The 17,977-nt window shown below is 30.7% G+C and overlaps 1 protein-coding gene across 4 annotated transcripts in view; it reads right to left on the reverse strand.

Annotated features, from left to right (window-relative positions):
* The window catches only part of vn (membrane-bound neuregulin protein vein), a 208,727-nt gene that overhangs the window by 23,010 nt on the left and 167,740 nt on the right, over positions 1-17,977 (reverse strand). For all 4 annotated transcript variants that reach the window (XR_010844500.1, XR_010844501.1, XR_010844499.1 and 1 more), the window contains exons 2-3: positions 9,074-9,236; positions 1,576-1,724 (exon numbers count right to left, since the gene is read on the reverse strand). Coding sequence is in view for 1 of the 4 variants with exons in the window: in XM_067051376.1 (XP_066907477.1) it covers positions 1,576-1,724; positions 9,074-9,236 (312 nt within the window). In the remaining 3 variants the exon portion in view is untranslated. The remainder of the gene's footprint in view (positions 1-1,575; positions 1,725-9,073; positions 9,237-17,977) is intronic.

Genomic DNA, 17,977 nt, shown 5'->3' on the forward strand with positions numbered 1-17,977 from the left:
TATATATATATATATATATATGTTTGTTTGTGTTTAATTCCTCCTTCATTGCTCAAACATATATGCATTATAATGTATATATGTGTGTGGAGGATGAGAAAATAAAGCGATAGACATGGAAGGCAGTGGCGAGATCTACTCTATTCCTGGCGGGCATTAAAGTCCAAGCCAGTTAGTTGAAATAAATACAACGAACCGCTGCATCTGTTCATTCCTGTTCCATTTCTGTAAATATTTGATTATTAAAGACAGATTCCAAACAGATGATGCACAAAATCTCCGAATACACTTACGTTTCGAAGATTATAATGTTTAGGTGTTATAGATTTGAGACATTGCTTTATGCAGCTTAGCAAAATTTTGAAGATAGACCAATTTATAAAAAATGCTATTCTGGTTTCTTCCATGATCATTTATCTTCAAATAAATGTGGATAAAACAGAAGAAAATATGCACATAAAAAGGGGATTATTCACAAATATCTTTGGGGTCCAAATTATTACGACTTAACATAATTCAGGGGAAAATAAAAGTATATCAAATGCATGTATGTTATGTTTTTTTTTAAATTACTCATTTCTTATCTAATGTCCAGAAACGTTTTTTTTTGGATATGTGTGTTGTAGTGAACGGAGGGGTTTTCTGGCCTAATGATTACCAAAACCAAAGAATTTACATTTTGAAGCATATTCACGCTCAATGATAAATATCTCCATGGTTGAGATAAAGTAAATTTTTAGTCCTACTTAAACGGACCATAAAAAAATTTAAGTTCTATCAATACAGTTCTATCATTATCAATAAGTTTCTCAAACCTTACGCAACACAATTAGCCTTGGACCCTTCCTTAATTGCAGCTATTTCGAAGAGAACTTGCCCAATACTCTTTATCCTTATTGACGAACAACAATACGCTCTCACAAACAACAATGAAGTCGTTTGCGAATTTTCCCAAGATATTTAGTCCATTTCCTCATTTTTATATGGCGGTGAAGATGGATACTATCTGACCGAACAGTTCCATGGAGGTTGTAAATTTGATAATATATCTCAAGCAGAGAGGAACTAACGCCCCAATTAGAAGAAATTAGTGCCACAGTCACCTCAGGGCTTACTCCCATTAATTAGAAATATCTTCCGCTATTTGTTCAGGTCCTATTTTTTTTTCTCGCTTGGTCTTATCTTCAAAGTTTAAAACAGTCGAGCGAGAATTTTAATGAACGATTACTCCACGAAATGAATTCTAATTCCAATTAGGAGTTTATTTGAATTCCAAAGAATCAAAAATATTAAAAGAAAAAGACAATTTGAACCAAACGAACTGTGTTTGCAGAAGGATCAGCTAGCATTAAGGACCAAGAGATGAGTCAGACTAATGACACGACAGACGGTCATTATGGAACTGGGTTGGCAAGAGCGACTCATGCATCTTTCAGCAGATAGTGTGTCATCGGGTGCCCTTGGTGATGTCACGTTATAAGAGGATTTTAGAGGAGCAGTGCCATCGCGAGTGTTATATCTGATTGGATTGCATAAGAATAAGATACAATATAAAGTAGTAATAGGAGTACTCACTGTTGTCCGGAACATTGGATGCTGGCGGTGCTTCCACGGTCACCACAGCGAAGATGGATTTGACGGCTCCAGAGACGGTGGTCGCCCTACACTCGTACCTCCCGGCGTCTTCTGGTCGCACCTTCGGGAACACGACCATCGACCTCTTCCTAGGACATTATTAGCAAAACATTATTCCTGTTTCAAAGTGCAAGCACTTCATTAAAATGTATAACATAAAACACAAAATATCAAGAATGAAAATGTTGAAATAAGAAATGAAACCATAAAATGTATTCCTTACACAAATGCGGAAGATCGATAATTCAGAAGGTGGAGAAATAAAAGGATTAAGGTAAGTTCTGGTTAGAGGCTGGAAGAAGGGGTGGAAAATGTAGGTATTTAAACCTTGTTTTCTTTTTTTAGTACCATGGTACTTTGGTTGAAAAATGAGGTAATTAAGTCTCCAAGTATAAGTTTACTTTTTAATTTTTTCTATTTTCGACTACTAGATTTTATATTAGATAATGACCTTAATTTATATTAGATACTACATTTTATTTATATTTATATAAGACAATTCATTTTAAGATTGAAATTATAATCTGATTATTAATACAATATACATTTTATTATGTTATTTAAATATATATAAATATAGTTTTTAAATTATGAATCAAAAATCCTCTTTTTGCTTTATTTTAAATAGTCAGTTCAATAAACTCCGTGACAACTTAACTTTCACCTTCGACATTTATTTATTCAGCTAGTTGGACTTGGGAACTAGACTAGAACTAGACTATTCAGGACATACAATAATGTTACGACTGTATGTATATGTATAACTTAAATTCCGATGTTTATGAAAGTGGAGTTGTTTTTACTTCTTTTTTTTTTTTTAACACGAATTCTGATTTATCTTTTCTTTTTTTTTTAAACTTGAAAAATGGAAGCTACTTTCATTTTTATACCAAAATTTTTACCTGATTTTGGCATTTTTATGGATAAGGTTCCTTATTGGTTTTCAATTTACTTAAGCTTTACTTAGAACTGACTAATTTAAAATAGATTTCGATGAATATAGAATTTCGAAAAATATGGCAATTCTTCTATCTTCTAGAATAATCAATTAAGGTAGCGACGTATATCAAGGAAAGTATATGTATGCTTAATAAAGTCAGTAAAAATAGAAGTTCTTGATTTTCTAATAGGACTACATTGGTGGGAACATTTATACCAAATTTCCATTTTTCTATAAAAAATAAATAAGTTTTATTCGATAATAAAGTTATAAACTAAGTAATGCGTGGATGACTTAATACCGTGTGCTAATGATATGAGGATAACTGATGGAAGAAAAAGAAGAGGAGAGAAGCGATCTAAAGGATATGCAAATAGGCCGAAGAGTGGATCCTAAGATGCCTTAGGATCGATAAATGTTTTGAAGAGGCTGATCGATTGGAGACAGTTTTACGACTCTGGGCCCCCGAGTCAGATAAGCAGGGATCTCTTTATTAATATATTCCCAGACCACCTAGTCCATTTTATTTATTATTGTTTATATCTTTTACGGGCCCCACGCCTCGATTCCAGCTCCTTGTAATCTCGACACACATCGTGTCAGGTCCCTGCATGAATTAATCAGCTTCTTTTGCTTCTGCCGCTATCATTAGGTTTTTAAATGATAAACATTCCGATTTATAAATATCAAATATAAATAAATAATAGCGGAGTTTTAACCTTACACATTCAACTCCATTTTTCAAAGATCAAAGGAATGAGAAATCGGTTCCAGATAATTCTGTTTATAGAGGAAAACATGTAACCGTATCTATATATTGCAAACTTTTGGTTTGTTAAAATGTTAGAAAAAAAATAGAAATATCCTCGAACCTATTTCTTATTCTTTTTTTTTTTTTTTACAAACGATTTATTTTATATGAAATAACATTTCTTGACAAAAATAATTCTAGCTACCGAGAGTCAATAATAAATTTTGCTTTCCCATTCTCTAATTAAGAACTGGGAATCAGTTTCAGTTGTCTCCTTTTGCAAAGAGAACAGAATCCGATAATACGTGCCGTAACAGAAATTAATTTTAAATTTGTGTGTAACCCAAAACATCAAACTTAGACCTAGATACCACCTCGCTTCTGAATATGTCTAATGTTTGTCTGTTGGAAGATGTTAAATATGCAGGAATGTTATTTAACTATAAACTATTTCGTTTTTCTTAAATAAATCATTTGCTGCAACAACAAACGATTGACGATTTTTCAGGTGATGTATTTGAAGCTTTAAATATGGTATTAATTTTTGTATTAGTGAAATCAAATATTTTTCTCCCATTAATTAATTTACTTTTTTTAATTTATTAATTAGTTGAATAATCAGTATCCTTAACAGTATCAAATCTAGACAACTGATTTCAACTATTTGAGTTCGTCCATTGCTATTTAAATAACTAAATTCATATTCACATTGGCGATACCCGATTATCTTTTTCATTACTAAAAAAGAATATAATTAATGAAAATGACGTGAGTACCAATTGAGAAATTATGTATGCAACTACATTTAAGATTGCGACAAATCTATTTTTCAATTTCTTTCCGGACAGCTAGTCGATTGAAACGGTAATATAGATTATTATTTAATTGGAAATGGATAATCGAGATATCTAGAAGATGATGCCAGAGATGTTATCTCAGCCAATTATCGATTGACGGGGATAATGTAAAGTTTGCCGGGAGTAGGAACTCACGTGATGCACACGTGGTAGTGCAACGGCGGAGTGCGTCGCGTGTTGCATATACCTTGCGCCGTGCACTGTCTCGCTTGAAAGCCATAAAGTACGCGTCATGAGTACTCCCTCATAGGGCTGAAATGGAGCTGAGCGGTAGATATCATAAAATCACGGTATTAAGTATAATGTATACTTTATTATTTATATTTTATTAACATTTCTTCTATTTTAAAGCATATGGGTTGTGCTTCCAAAAATGGGCATATTGTATCCAGCGCTGGTGCAGCTCAGAACAATGGTTCTTATGATATTGTTTTATTTACATAGCGTACTATATATATTATAGGGATTATTACAATATATGTTATTGACCACTAATAGCTCAGTATTTTTAGGTATACAAAGAAGTAGCTTAAATATTTAAAAATAATACATGTCTATGTTCAAAATAATAAATATTTAGTTTGAAAAAGGAAAAGCTGGGATTTTAACAAGGGAAGGGTTGGTGCATGGGGTATGACAGAGGGAATGGAGTTCCAGCGGGAGGCAGCTCGGATAAAGAAGGATTTGCGGAAACGCATTAGTTCGGTGTGGTGGAGGGTAGAAGTCAGATAAACCGGGATTGGAAAGAGGATTTGAAAAGCAGGTTTTTTAGGATATGTGAGTGCGCTGAGTTTTAATTACTTGGAGCAGGAAAGGCGCTTAGAAACACTAATGTCGATAGAGAGGGTAGAGCCACTTAAACTCACCGGAATATAAGTTTATATACTGGTAATTCCAAAAACAAATCGTGAAGAGCTATTCATGAAGCATTTAAGTGCAGCTTCGATTTCACCTACGAGTCCCCTGAATACAGGCAACCATAGTCACAGAGTGGGAAACAATGGAGGAAACTAGGAGTTGTCAGGTTTCAAATGGAAGGAGATAGCGGATTCGGTTAAAAGGTTAGAATGATCATATAAATCGACTCTGATTACGATTATCAATTATCAAAATCCACCGACTTATCATTTCTTTGGTGATTTTGAAGTTGCGTTTTTTTTTTTATTTCATCAGCCTGTGAAAAGAAAATGGACACGTCTAGACTAAATTTTGTAAGGTCATTTATGAACTAGTTTTTCAAGCATTTTGAGTGGAAGATAGGAAAATTCTATAATTCAATACGTCTCTTATACAGGAAACATTTTATCTGATTTTCATTCCTTTTTTAAATTTTGAATTTTCCACTAAAGTCGTACCCTAAATTTGAAATTAGATTATAATAATCTGGTATAGGCATGTAGAGAAACTACCCACTGGTAGTACCAGATGCTAAATGTTATTAGAGTATCCTTAGTACTCTAACACCCTTTCTATATTAGAATCTCTCAAGATCATCTTCTTTTTAGGGACCTCGGAGGATTGTCAGGAAGGAAAAAGGAAGCAAGGTTAGATACTAGTAGGTTTGGGTGGTAAGAGAGTATTTAACGGAAGAACTGATATCAGGTTATTAGAAATTAATAATTTATTTTCATACAAATTATTTAACTCTTTTCTCTGTTACATGATAGTGATATGTAATAATCATATTGCAATAATCCGTGTAATACAAGTAGACATTTAATTTATATCAGTCCATCCGCTTAGATATATTTGTGCTTTTTATATATTACGAGTGTATTAGAATACCTAACTAGAAGACCAGAAAACGAAAAAAATATGTAATTAATAAATCATTAAGGCGGTAGCTGGAAAAATGGTGTCTGTCCGGAAATCATGTTTTTAGAATCACTAGGTCGAGTTTGTAAGAGATATATCGACGATAAGTGATAAAATTAGTTCTCGTTTATTTTAGCAACCAACTTTGAAAATTATAATACGGCTTTGGTAAGTTATAAAATGGGTAGCGAGGATTTTAAAACTTTAATCTAAAGAAAAAGGGCTTTTGACCACGAATTTCTTTTTCTAGCTACTCTCAATCTCTCTCTCAATTTTAAAAAATTAAATTTATATAACTATTCATACAAAAATTATTATTTTTTAAATTATTTATTTATTGATGATTTATATGCTTTCTTGCATTAAATTATTATTAAGTTTAACTCTCAAAAATTAAATGGCTAAATTAATATTAGCGTATAGTGATAAGCATATAATATGTAATTATACTAATATAGCATAATAGTCTAGATTTGAACAGAGAGGCCCTGTTCTTACTAGTTAGCGATGCCTAGTTCGCTCTTTATCTTTCAAATACAAATTCAAATCAACATTCTTTCTAAAATATAATTACAGTTGGACTGCCTGATCAAAGGAGAACAGAAAGCAGAGCTGCCAACAGCTTTGTTTAATTGTCACTCATGAAGGCATCCTAATCTCCCTCTTTGTTTATTCTTCCCTCTCCTCCAAGAGGATGATTGCCTATGTTTAGAACCTTACTTCAATCTATTATTTTCTATCTTATTATAATAATTGCCTTAAAGGACAAAGTATCTCTACAGTACAGGAATTCTTTGTTACGTAACGTTTCATATCAATTAAAGGGCATTAGATGTGCCTAGCTCATTTATACTCCTATGTTTGTTTACAATTTTTCATAATTAATATCCATTTAAGTTTATAATTATTTATTAACTTTTCTACTTTTATTTAATATGTATATATGGTATGGTAGAGTGGTTACAGTCCTAACACTTATTGCCCTTAAGTGTGCCAATTAAATCATCTTCTTCATTCTTTATTGTATTTTATTACAATACAAGTTTAATATATGTATATATGTGTGAGGCAGAAAGATCAAAAAGCTTATTACAATTCATTATTAAAGAACATTAATTATTTCTAAGTTTATAAAACTATTTTATATTAGAATATAGTTTGAGACGAGGCACTTTAATTTAAAAATCTCCTCTTATCCTTTTTCTCATCTTTTTATTATTTCACCTTCAATGTCTCAGTCTTTAACCTCTTATCAACGAGAAATCTTATAATATCATACCTGTACTAAAACTTTTCCCACACGCCATTATGCCTCTTAATGGTCTAACCTTCAGATTTGACTATTGTTTGATATATAAAAAAAAATAAAAACTGTTTTCAGGACAGTTTTCAACAATAAACTCAGGTATGAGTGTAATACCAATTTCTTTATGAATTTTCTGAATCCGAGGGCTGACTGACTTAGGTATAACAGCATGTGAAAAAAATTAAGTAAAAATACATTTTAAGGCATATTTAATAGGTTAAGAGCTGAAATAAAATAATAATTAAAAATTTAAGAAAAATGTCAGAGTAAGTGTTTTTTATTTAGAAGGTCAAAGTTGATCTTAACCAGATTTATATTTACGCAGTCAGTTGACAGTTTAAACCCATTTTTTGAGAAAAATAATTTTTTTTTGTTGGTAATTAATCCTGAGCGATTATTCAAGAAAAAAAAGATGCAAGATCTTATTAAATCCTTAACGATTTAATTAGCTCGTTAAGCATTTCCGAGCAAGATTTTTATTAACATTTTTTTAATAACCGACAATTCTGTTGAGATTTCTTATAGTCCCTATCTGCTTCCCTCTATAACTTCTAAAAATTATCCATCAAACTTTTAAAATTGACTAAATTAAATAAATAATAAATTAGAAGAAAAAGAAGTATTTTAAAATAAAAAGAACCAATTCCGTTTGTTATATGGAAATTTAAAAACAAATTTTATTTTATTTTCAAAAATATAAGTATCTCCGTATTTTAAGTATTTTTATCTTATATGAATAAAAATAATTTTATGGTAAGAAGTTATAAAACATCGTCCTTGAAAAATTAGAAAACGCGCTTTTTGTCAATTTAACGATTTATTTAACGTTTGAACGACTGTGATGTTTTTTTCGTTAGTGCATTGACAGTACCAATCTGACGGAAACCTCTAGAATCTAAGTCGTTCTGAAAGACAGTAGAACTTATCTAATGACCTAATGAACCTTATCCTGGGTATTTAAATGCTAAGTTAACCAATAATCATTTACTAAGCTCGAGTCTTCGTAGACGACATTACAGGAAGATTATTCAATCGTTTATAATACATACATAATGAAGCAATGATATATAATTTAAATTTAGATGGAAAAAAGATTACTATTTCCGATTCTACTTATCTAATTTATTACTAACTTATATACGATGTGATGTAAAATATTTCTAACATTTTACTAAAAATAATCTTTTTATTAAGAAATAAAGGGAACTGTTATTAATCATATTTATTAATAGTTAGACGTTTTCATTATAGCCTCTAGCTTCATTTTGGTATTTATAAAGTGACCTCCTTCCATTAAATAAAAGAAAATACAAAACAAACTTATAAATAGTATAATAATTTATTTATGTGTAAATCATAGATGATCATTAGCAAACTGGGTCTTGCTGTATTTTTTACAGGCCAAAATATTTGTCTATAAAAATAGATAAACAGTGAAAAAGTGGCAATGAATTTTCGATAAGGAACAATAGACTAGTAAAAAATGTTATGAAAGAGGATATATACAATTTCTACAGATTTTTATTTTAAAACAAGAGACCTTCAAGCCTCTATTCAAAATCATCTGTTATCAAAATTTCATCTTCTATTTGTTCAAGACTTGTGTATTACTTACTTAAAAGTCTTAATACACTATTATCAAACTTTGGTTTCCAAAGCACTATATTTTTATTGAGATTAATTTGCATGATAAGGAAACGAGAATTAGATATTGTATATTTCGTAGAATATTATATTACATAGTAATTAAAATGTAAATTTTAGCTTACTTTTTGAATTGAATTTTTGAATTTCTCGTAGCGTTGAGGGGTTGGTCGTCCTTATACCAAGAGATTGCCGGGAGTGGGTTGCCCTTACTCCGACAGACCAACCGCAGCTTCTCCTTGGTCTTCTTCTTGACGTCTTTCAGGCCGAACACGCTGGCCTGTCTCACTGAAAACATACAACACACAGTTAGAAATAAATAAGTTACACTAATAAAAATAGAATAGGATTTCATTTATATAAAAATAAAACATTTATACATAATAAGCATTTTCCCCAATCGTCGAAAACTGAAGAAACCTGTGAAAATAGGGACATAGTGTCCGATAATGAAGACTTGAAATTTGTCCTTGAACTTAACACGATTCTCTGGATATTTTTGTGCGCGATATGGGACTGACAGTTTGCTTTTTCTGGGAGGAGTCAACACAAACATTAGAGAATGAAACCATACCTCGTAGAGTCTAGGTCGGATTTTCTAAACCGGTCAGATTTTTCGTTTTATATTTTTAAATAGATTTTCATAGAGAAAAAATGTATATTTTTTGTGTTATAATAATAAAATAGGCTTAAGATTAGGTAACATTTTAAGGGAATGCAAGAGAAATAAATAAAGTGTTCTTATCACAAAGAGCCAAATTAGAAACAAAAGTATTTAAGTTCGGACACTAGCAAAATAAAGGAACAAGGTTCTGAGGATATGTGTGAAAACCGAATCAATCCTATTTTTCATAGAACAAATACAATTTTTGTTTAATTTTCCGTTGTTTTTTTTTGCATCGTTGGATGAAGTTTAATACACAAGGTATTAAAGATGAATTAGAGTACAATTCTTTAAATAAATGACACATAACAATTATTTATAAATGCATATATTATAAAATAATAATAATGGTTATTATAATAAATGAAATTCAGTCTACTGAAAATTGAATTTAAAAATAATTAACACAGTATTAAAATCGACTAATAATATAATTTAATTGTATATTAATAACAATATAATAATTATATAATAATAATAATAGTATATTAATATATATGGCTTAATAAGATATAAGTTTTCTCATTGATCGGGCGCAAGGGAGGTGAATTTCATCAATTCCTCTGTCTATATGTTATGCGATTGCGGCCAAGCCGTTCGATTAACTTCTAATTTTCCCTAAGTACTCCTGAAGTGAAAAAAAAACTAAGTACGTCTATGTTTATTTACTTTTTTATCGAATTCCAAGATGGTGGTCGTTTTAATAGTTCCTCATATAAAAATCTTTTATTCTAACAACCCAGATTAGTTTTATTCTTTGAATCTGAATTTATTATGCAATGTAATAAAATTATAACCATATCATTTATCTCAAAAATATGAATTTGTAATCATTTTAATAATTACTAAAGTATAATCATAATATGTCCAAAACGAAAATCGACAAATAATAGAGCTAAGAAAGCTGTAAAAAAAAAAGTGAGTGGAAACTAGAATAGAGAGCAACGATTATTCGTACAACGTGGGGGGGGGAGGGGGAATCTTCTATACATGCAAATAAATCTACACCTTAACAATCTCAGAGATTGAAGAAGCGTCGAATAATGCATATATCACGTCAAACGCGTATTTGAATTTTCTCAAATTTTGGCACAAATAGTTTATTAAAGTCAGGAAAACGACGATGCGTAAGGAATTTATTTTATTTTTTGTAATTTATCATAACTATTTTTCTTTTTGGTTTGGCATTTTGTCTGTACTATTTGTTTACGATCAAATGCATAGTAGGATTTTCTTCAAATTCGACATGTATATTCATCCAAAATATTTATGAAGTTCGAACTTCTATTTCTTGAGACCATGATTTTTTTTTTTAATCAGTGACTTGGATGGTGAAGAAGATGCAAGACCACATTATAGATTTTTTCCTGATGTTTTCTGTTTATAGAGCGTCGTACTAGTAACTAAAAGGTGAACATATAAACAATATAAACATATTATTAACTTTAATGTAAATATTTTAATTAAAAAATACTGATACGCTGAAAACAGATGTAGCTATGGATAAAATATTAAATTATATGCGAAAGCGCAAACCATTCGATCGCGGAATTATTTGGAAATTCAGTTTTATATGCGATTACTTTAAAAAACTTTTTCATATTTTTTTGGCCATGTAGCAGTAGTTGAGATTTCTGAAATTTACATTGAGATAGATTCTACCTGCTATAGAGCGCAGAACCCTTCTGTATTATTTAAATATTTACTATTTTTTATTTAATTTAATCTTTATTATTGTTTTTTTTTCTTTTAAAAAAAAGTTGGATTTTTTCTACGAGGAAAGGAAAAAGTATCTCGGTAGATTAGTTCTCAAATGGATGGGACAGGAAGAGGAGAAGTGATGTTTTGATGTGACGACTGCCTCCTTGTCCCAATATACCTTACCAATTTACACCCCTTCAAATGAGACCTTCCTATGTCCCGCAGTTTATTCTAATAGTTCTAACTCTATTTTGGCTCTTTTCCAAGAGCAGATTGCTTCCGAAGGGAATCCGATATAAAATAACTCACTAATATATAGCCATATCTAATTCAGGAGTAAACGAAAAATCTGTATTTTAGCAAGATCAATTTAATCAGAAATATTGCATTGATCTACCAATCCTGCTTAATAAAAAATTTGTTTTGAAAAAAGTCTATTGAGCTAATTTCGTTATTAAAAAATTTTTCTTTAATTGAAACTTATTACATATTATAATAAATGTAACAGGAATTTTTCACCTTCTGGTGCCTCAATCATAATGAGATCTAATGGTATGAATTAAAAAATAGAAGTATCCAAACGACAGCGTACAATCTCAAATATTTTTCATTTCATAATAGAGACGACTATCAGTGATATTATAGCTATCATAAAGTTAAAAAGTCCTATTCAGTGAAATAGTACCAAATAGGAACAAACTACAAAAACTAGTAATAAATAAAAACAGGGCTATAAGATTTAGTATTTAAATTATATTAGTTTACCTCAGTAAATTCTTAGATCCTTATTTACGCATTTGTCACTTGGTTATTTTGGAAGCTCATTTTGGTACATTTCCATACAAATCATTTTACTGTTTCCATGTTTAAAAAAGTTTCAAAAGGCATAAAAATAAGCAAATTTAAAAAGATTAATAATTATAATGACCACTTAAACTAAACATTATCGGACCATGAAATTATTAAATTACTTACAAAATATTATAAAGTCAGAAATTCGAATTAATTTAATTATTTTCTTATTTGTTGTGTTTGGTTGAAGTGATATTGAGTTTGGTTTTACCTTTAGCCTAGCAATAATTTTAAAACTGTTGATTCTTATTGCACCCAAATGTTTTTTGACAAATGATATTTTGTTAAGCTCTACTGAACAAAAATGTTAATCAGGACTATAATAAAAAAAAATTGAAATAAATAAACTGAAAACGGAGAAAAAATTATTATATAAAAGGAGATAATAAATAGTCTGATTAAGAAAAACAAACCAGAAATATTTTAAAAAAATGAATTAACTTATTCTGGTATACTTAGTACACCCGTTTGGATTCCGAACATCCCACTCCACAGTCCAGCAATGTCATCGTGTTCTGAAGGTTGTGCGGAATGTACTGCACGAGAACAGGCTTATGATCGAGTCTGGCACCCGGGAAGGCTTCTCAAATTCCTACCACCTACATACTTTCTCATCATTCATTCCTTTCTCATTGATAGATTATTCCAAGTAAACCACAATGGTTCCTATTCATCCCTCTATTCTCATCCGCTGGTATTCCTCAAGATAGTATCCTCGGTCCCATCCTCTGCACCGTCTATACAGCTGACATCCCAATAAATCCTTACACTTTCTTCACCACGTATGTCGATGACACATGTGTGCTCGCAGTTAATAGTAACCATTTAATTGCATCCTAAACTCTCCAATCCAATATCACATCCCTCGAGGAATGGTGTCGTAATTGGAGGATTAAAATTAATTCCAACAAATCACCTTTACACTTCGCCGTAAACTTACTGATTGCCCTACAGTTCCCTTTAATAATGTTGCTCTTATCTCTGTCGAACAGATCTGCTACCCTGGACTACATCTGGACAAACGACTAACCTGGAATCTTCACACGACTAGATAGAAAAGAACTGCACGTCGATTTCGACTATTACAGCACCTACTAGACAAACGGTCTAAAATTTCAACTGATTGCAAAAGATTGATCTACATGACTGTAATAAGGCCAATCTGGACATATGGAGTTGAGCTTTGGGACTCCACTAAACCTTCGAATTCCTCTTGTATACAATCCTTGCAATCCGAAATCCTTCGTAAAATCCTCAATGCTCCTCATTTTGTCACAAATAAAATCATACATAAAGACCTTAATGTTCCCTATGTAACCGATTTAGTTCGAATCAGATATCATTCCACCCATTATAAACTCTAGAGTTCTCTAGAGGCCTATATCACTCCGTTATAACTGAGATAAAATTTACGTAATGTATAAATGTACAGTTCTAAATTGCAATAAATATATTTTTAAAAAAAAGTTAAGAGTAATTATGGGTACAATGACGGTTAAAACACCAAAATGTAGTAGTTCTTTAGACATTCCATCAGATTTATTGAATTGTTGTTTTCAAATATGTAGTTTATTTTATATGCAAAAAGTATTACAAGTATCTCTTTATCTCTTCAGTTTTAATTTTTTAAGATCGCTGCTTTAAATAATAATTTCACATAGAAATACTTCAACTTCATGAAAATAAGGAATACAGAAGTTATGATATGTGCAAAGTGCCAGAAGATCCACACCCCATTCTTTGGCAAGAAACAGAAGACAAATTAAACGATGAAAAAATTCAGTGTAGAATTATGCAAAGTAAATCTCTTTTACTTTTTTTTAGACTTAAATATAAAGAATAAATTTAATTTTTAACCTTAAATTTTATTTTTATGCTTTATAAGTGGGTATAATTTCTTCTTCTATTGATTAAACTATCATCTACATTGACAAATCTGGATGGACATTTATTCAATAAATAAAAATTATGAGTTCGAATTTTTGTGTTGTTAGTTTGAACCTCCCACAGTATAGACTTATATAGGCACATATCCTATTAATTAATCCATTATCTCAAATTCTTAAAAATGTCATTTCAAATCGTGGTCAAAATTTATTGATGTTAAAACTAGACATTATATTATCTACTAATTATCTTCATTAATATTACTGGAGAGCAGTGGAAGGAATTCCACATTCCATGCCTTGGAGTGTGGTCATCATTAGAATGACAGCCGGACTAGAAGAAGAGGAAGCGGCGAAGAGACAGCCAGGCGCCTAATGAAGGAGGCCTCAAGGAACCGGTCCCTAGAGATGAATCTTTATGTCAAATTATAATAAATCCAAATAACGTCGGGACCAGTTGTAGATTAGTCGTCAACGTCCCAGTCTGTTCCGCCACAGTCGTAAGATGTCTTCAACAGTCTCCAGGAATTGAATTCCATAGCCTGAGTATTGATTTTGCTTAATTCATCTAAATTTCTCAAGTCGAAACCAAATAAGCCTATTTCGAAGTTTATTATTGCAACTCTCTTTAAATTATTTATTATTTACAACTGTTAAATTTATTATTTATCAAGTCAGACTGCACATTGTACAAATCAGTGGTTTTAAATATTTATATACATTTATTAGATACCATTAGAATATATATTTTTCTTTATTGAGTAATAATAATCAAGCTGTCACAGTCAAGCGCAATAAGCATTATCGTTCCAAGTATTCATTAATAACATATTTACAAAAAAAATGTAAATAATAACAATATTACTAACAAAATTTGAACAAATATACAAATGTGATATCTATAAATAAAAAATATAAATCGATATATTAATAACTTATGAAATTATAAAAAAACAAAATACAACAGGTAGAAATATTTTTTATACTATTTACAATTTATTTTAACAATTTAATAAGTTTACTGCTCTAACTATTTAAGGTAGAGTAAAATAATCTATCGAGATCTCACATGTAGCAGAGCCACTGGAACAAAAAATAAAAAGTTTTGCTGTCCTGGCCTCTGGTTTCGAAGGACCTCCCATTTTTGTTCGTTATTATATATTTTCCTCACTAATGAACTATTAGGGTATGAAGCAATTAAGTAATAAACACAATGAGCGTTAAGAAAAATATTTTAGGTTAGAAATGTGGATAGTCCAAGAATAATTCCTCAGAAATGAACAATGAAGTAAATCAGCGCATCTTTTGCAGTAAAATCGGTTGGTATGCATTGCCTCTTAGTTTCTTAAATCTCAAATAATGTTCCAGGTATGGAATCACCGAATCAATCGCTTATGCTTAATTTTTTTTTGGAACGTAAATACATGAAAGTTGTGAAAGTTTAAAGGATTTTTTAAACCAAAAATTATCTAAATAATTTTTTTAGAAAATACGGAATTGAATTTGATAAAATTTAGTTAGTTCATATAAATAATAAAGTGGTAACGAATTCTTTTTCAAGGTTGTGAAAAAATGTATACATAAGGGAAAAGATTAAATTGTTCACTAGAAAGTGTGTATTGTTAATTATGCCATATCACACTTAGGCAAGAATCTTGACACTATTCGGAAAATTTGTTTTTGGCTTATCATTTTTTTTTTGGCGTGTTTCAACAGTGTTTAAAATTAGATTTAGCTGTCTTGTCTGTTTTGTGACAGTAGTTGGAATGAGGTCCTCAGGTGACTGACTGCATTAGGACGTAGTAGTAAATATGATTTTGTATGGTATAACTATTGTTGCGTAATAAGTGTTTATAATATGTGTTGTTATTACATCATAATGGTTTATTTGTTTTTTAAAATTAATGTAATATGTTGTATCAAGATTTGATAATGCTACTGAAATGTATTAAATACAGCAATTTTTCCTTTCATCCTTTTAATGTCAGTATTTTATTTTTAATATTGTTAATTTTTAATGCCTCAAATCAAGTATCCCGCCCTGAATGTAATTGTCTACTACATAGCAGCCGATGAGCTTGTGCTGAACTGACATGGAACGGAACGATATAGGACAATGTTAATTTAACAGTTTCCAAGGTACCGTTCCTTCAGTCGATTCTCTCCGTCAGAATATATTAAACACAAGTTCCCATCATCATATTAGCTCTGGGAACACCACGCCGGCTCAGCTCGTGAAATTTTAAATTTCATCTTTAATCAAGCAATAGACATGGGTAATTAACTGAGTTCATTAATAATAATGAATAATAGAGAGAAGTCGAATAAAGACTTTCTTCGAATAATGTAATTCAATTTAATAATTATGGTATATTCCCTATATATTTCTGTCACGTCATGAACTCTACTAAATTTACATATGAATTCATGAAATTCAAACTTTTAACAAGATTGTGTATCCGATGTTATTTTCCAGGACCAATGTCATTACTTAGCCCATCAATTATTAATTCTAATAAATTATAACTTAAAAAAATCTAATGACAAATAAAAGTGGAATAGGAAATAAAAAGAATAATCAAATATCGTATCCGTTGAACTCTTAAAAACAAAATAAATTGTTTGGATTTCAGATGTTTAGTCGAAAGTCAAAACAAGGGCGGGAAAAGAAAAAAAGATATAACAACTAATATTATTTGTATGACCAAAATCTACATTATTTCTGCTTATTAAAAATTTTTAGGCGTTAAAAAAAGTTGTTACAATGAATGGTTTCCCAAATTGATAAGGCTTTACTGAAAACATAGGTAAAATTTACTAAAGGTAACCAAAACGCTATAAGTATGAAACAGTACAGACTAAAAATACGAAAACAAAACAAAATTTTAAAATGACAATTTTGTGTGAACAATATAGCCTGGATCACCTGGATCTACCAATAAATAAATGTCAATTTTTTCGTGGGCCTTGATCATTATCTTATTTTTGCACCAAAAAAAAAATTAACTTTTTGAGTTACTTCCGAAATGACTTTTCCAGCGATTTTTTTAATTGGTTTTTCGAAAAGCATTCGTTGAGAGCCAAATGTCTCACATATCACCAATTGAAAACTTCGGTTTAATAAGAATTTATAGACTATTTCCTATACCTCAAGTTACAAAGATTAATTTAGTTAAATAACTAACAATCAGTTATAATCATGTTGGATTGATATGCTGCTATATTGTTATAATTAATAACATTATAGGCATTAGGGAGCAATGTCCTGATTGAAAGTGCATACACATGAAGAGTTACATTTGCATCGGGAGAACCGGAGATCTGCTGAATTGCCGATTTAGGTCATGTCCTCAGCCGAGTTCGCCTACAAGAATGGGGAGGAACTACGAGGATTATGGAGAACGTGGCAGACCTATTTCGAGTTTATTTGTCAGCAACACTCTTTGTCAAATGTTCCTCATAGAGGACATCCGTCATTAGAGGAATACAGAGAATAGAATGATGTAAAATTCATAAACTGATTTCTAGTTATCTAACAACTCCGGTCGAAAGGTGACGTACTTACCTTTTACTTGTACTTGTGTAAAACTGATGATGTCGATTTTCATAAAAGTGTATTTATAGAATAAATATATAATATATATATGCGTTTTGTCAGATTATATATACATATATAGTTGAATCTATAATAGGTGAAGAACTAACGCCTAGGGTAGTGAAGGTGAAGAATTAGCCTGGCTGGGACCCAGGGCGGTGTTGTGATCCGAGAGCAATGACGCAAGTCTTGCGAGCCTCTGCCAATTGGAGCCCTCAGTTCCAGTTTCCTCTACAGGTACTGGACCATAGGTCATATTTTTAAATCCCAATAAATAAAATATATTTAAAAAATAATAAAACATTCCTAAAATAAAAGAGATATAACAATT

The sequence above is a fragment of the Halyomorpha halys genome, unplaced genomic scaffold (genome assembly GCF_000696795.3).
Source record: "Halyomorpha halys isolate HHAL.00 unplaced genomic scaffold, Hhal_1.1 Scaffold434.1, whole genome shotgun sequence".
Taxonomy (NCBI): Eukaryota; Metazoa; Arthropoda; class Insecta; order Hemiptera; family Pentatomidae; genus Halyomorpha; species Halyomorpha halys.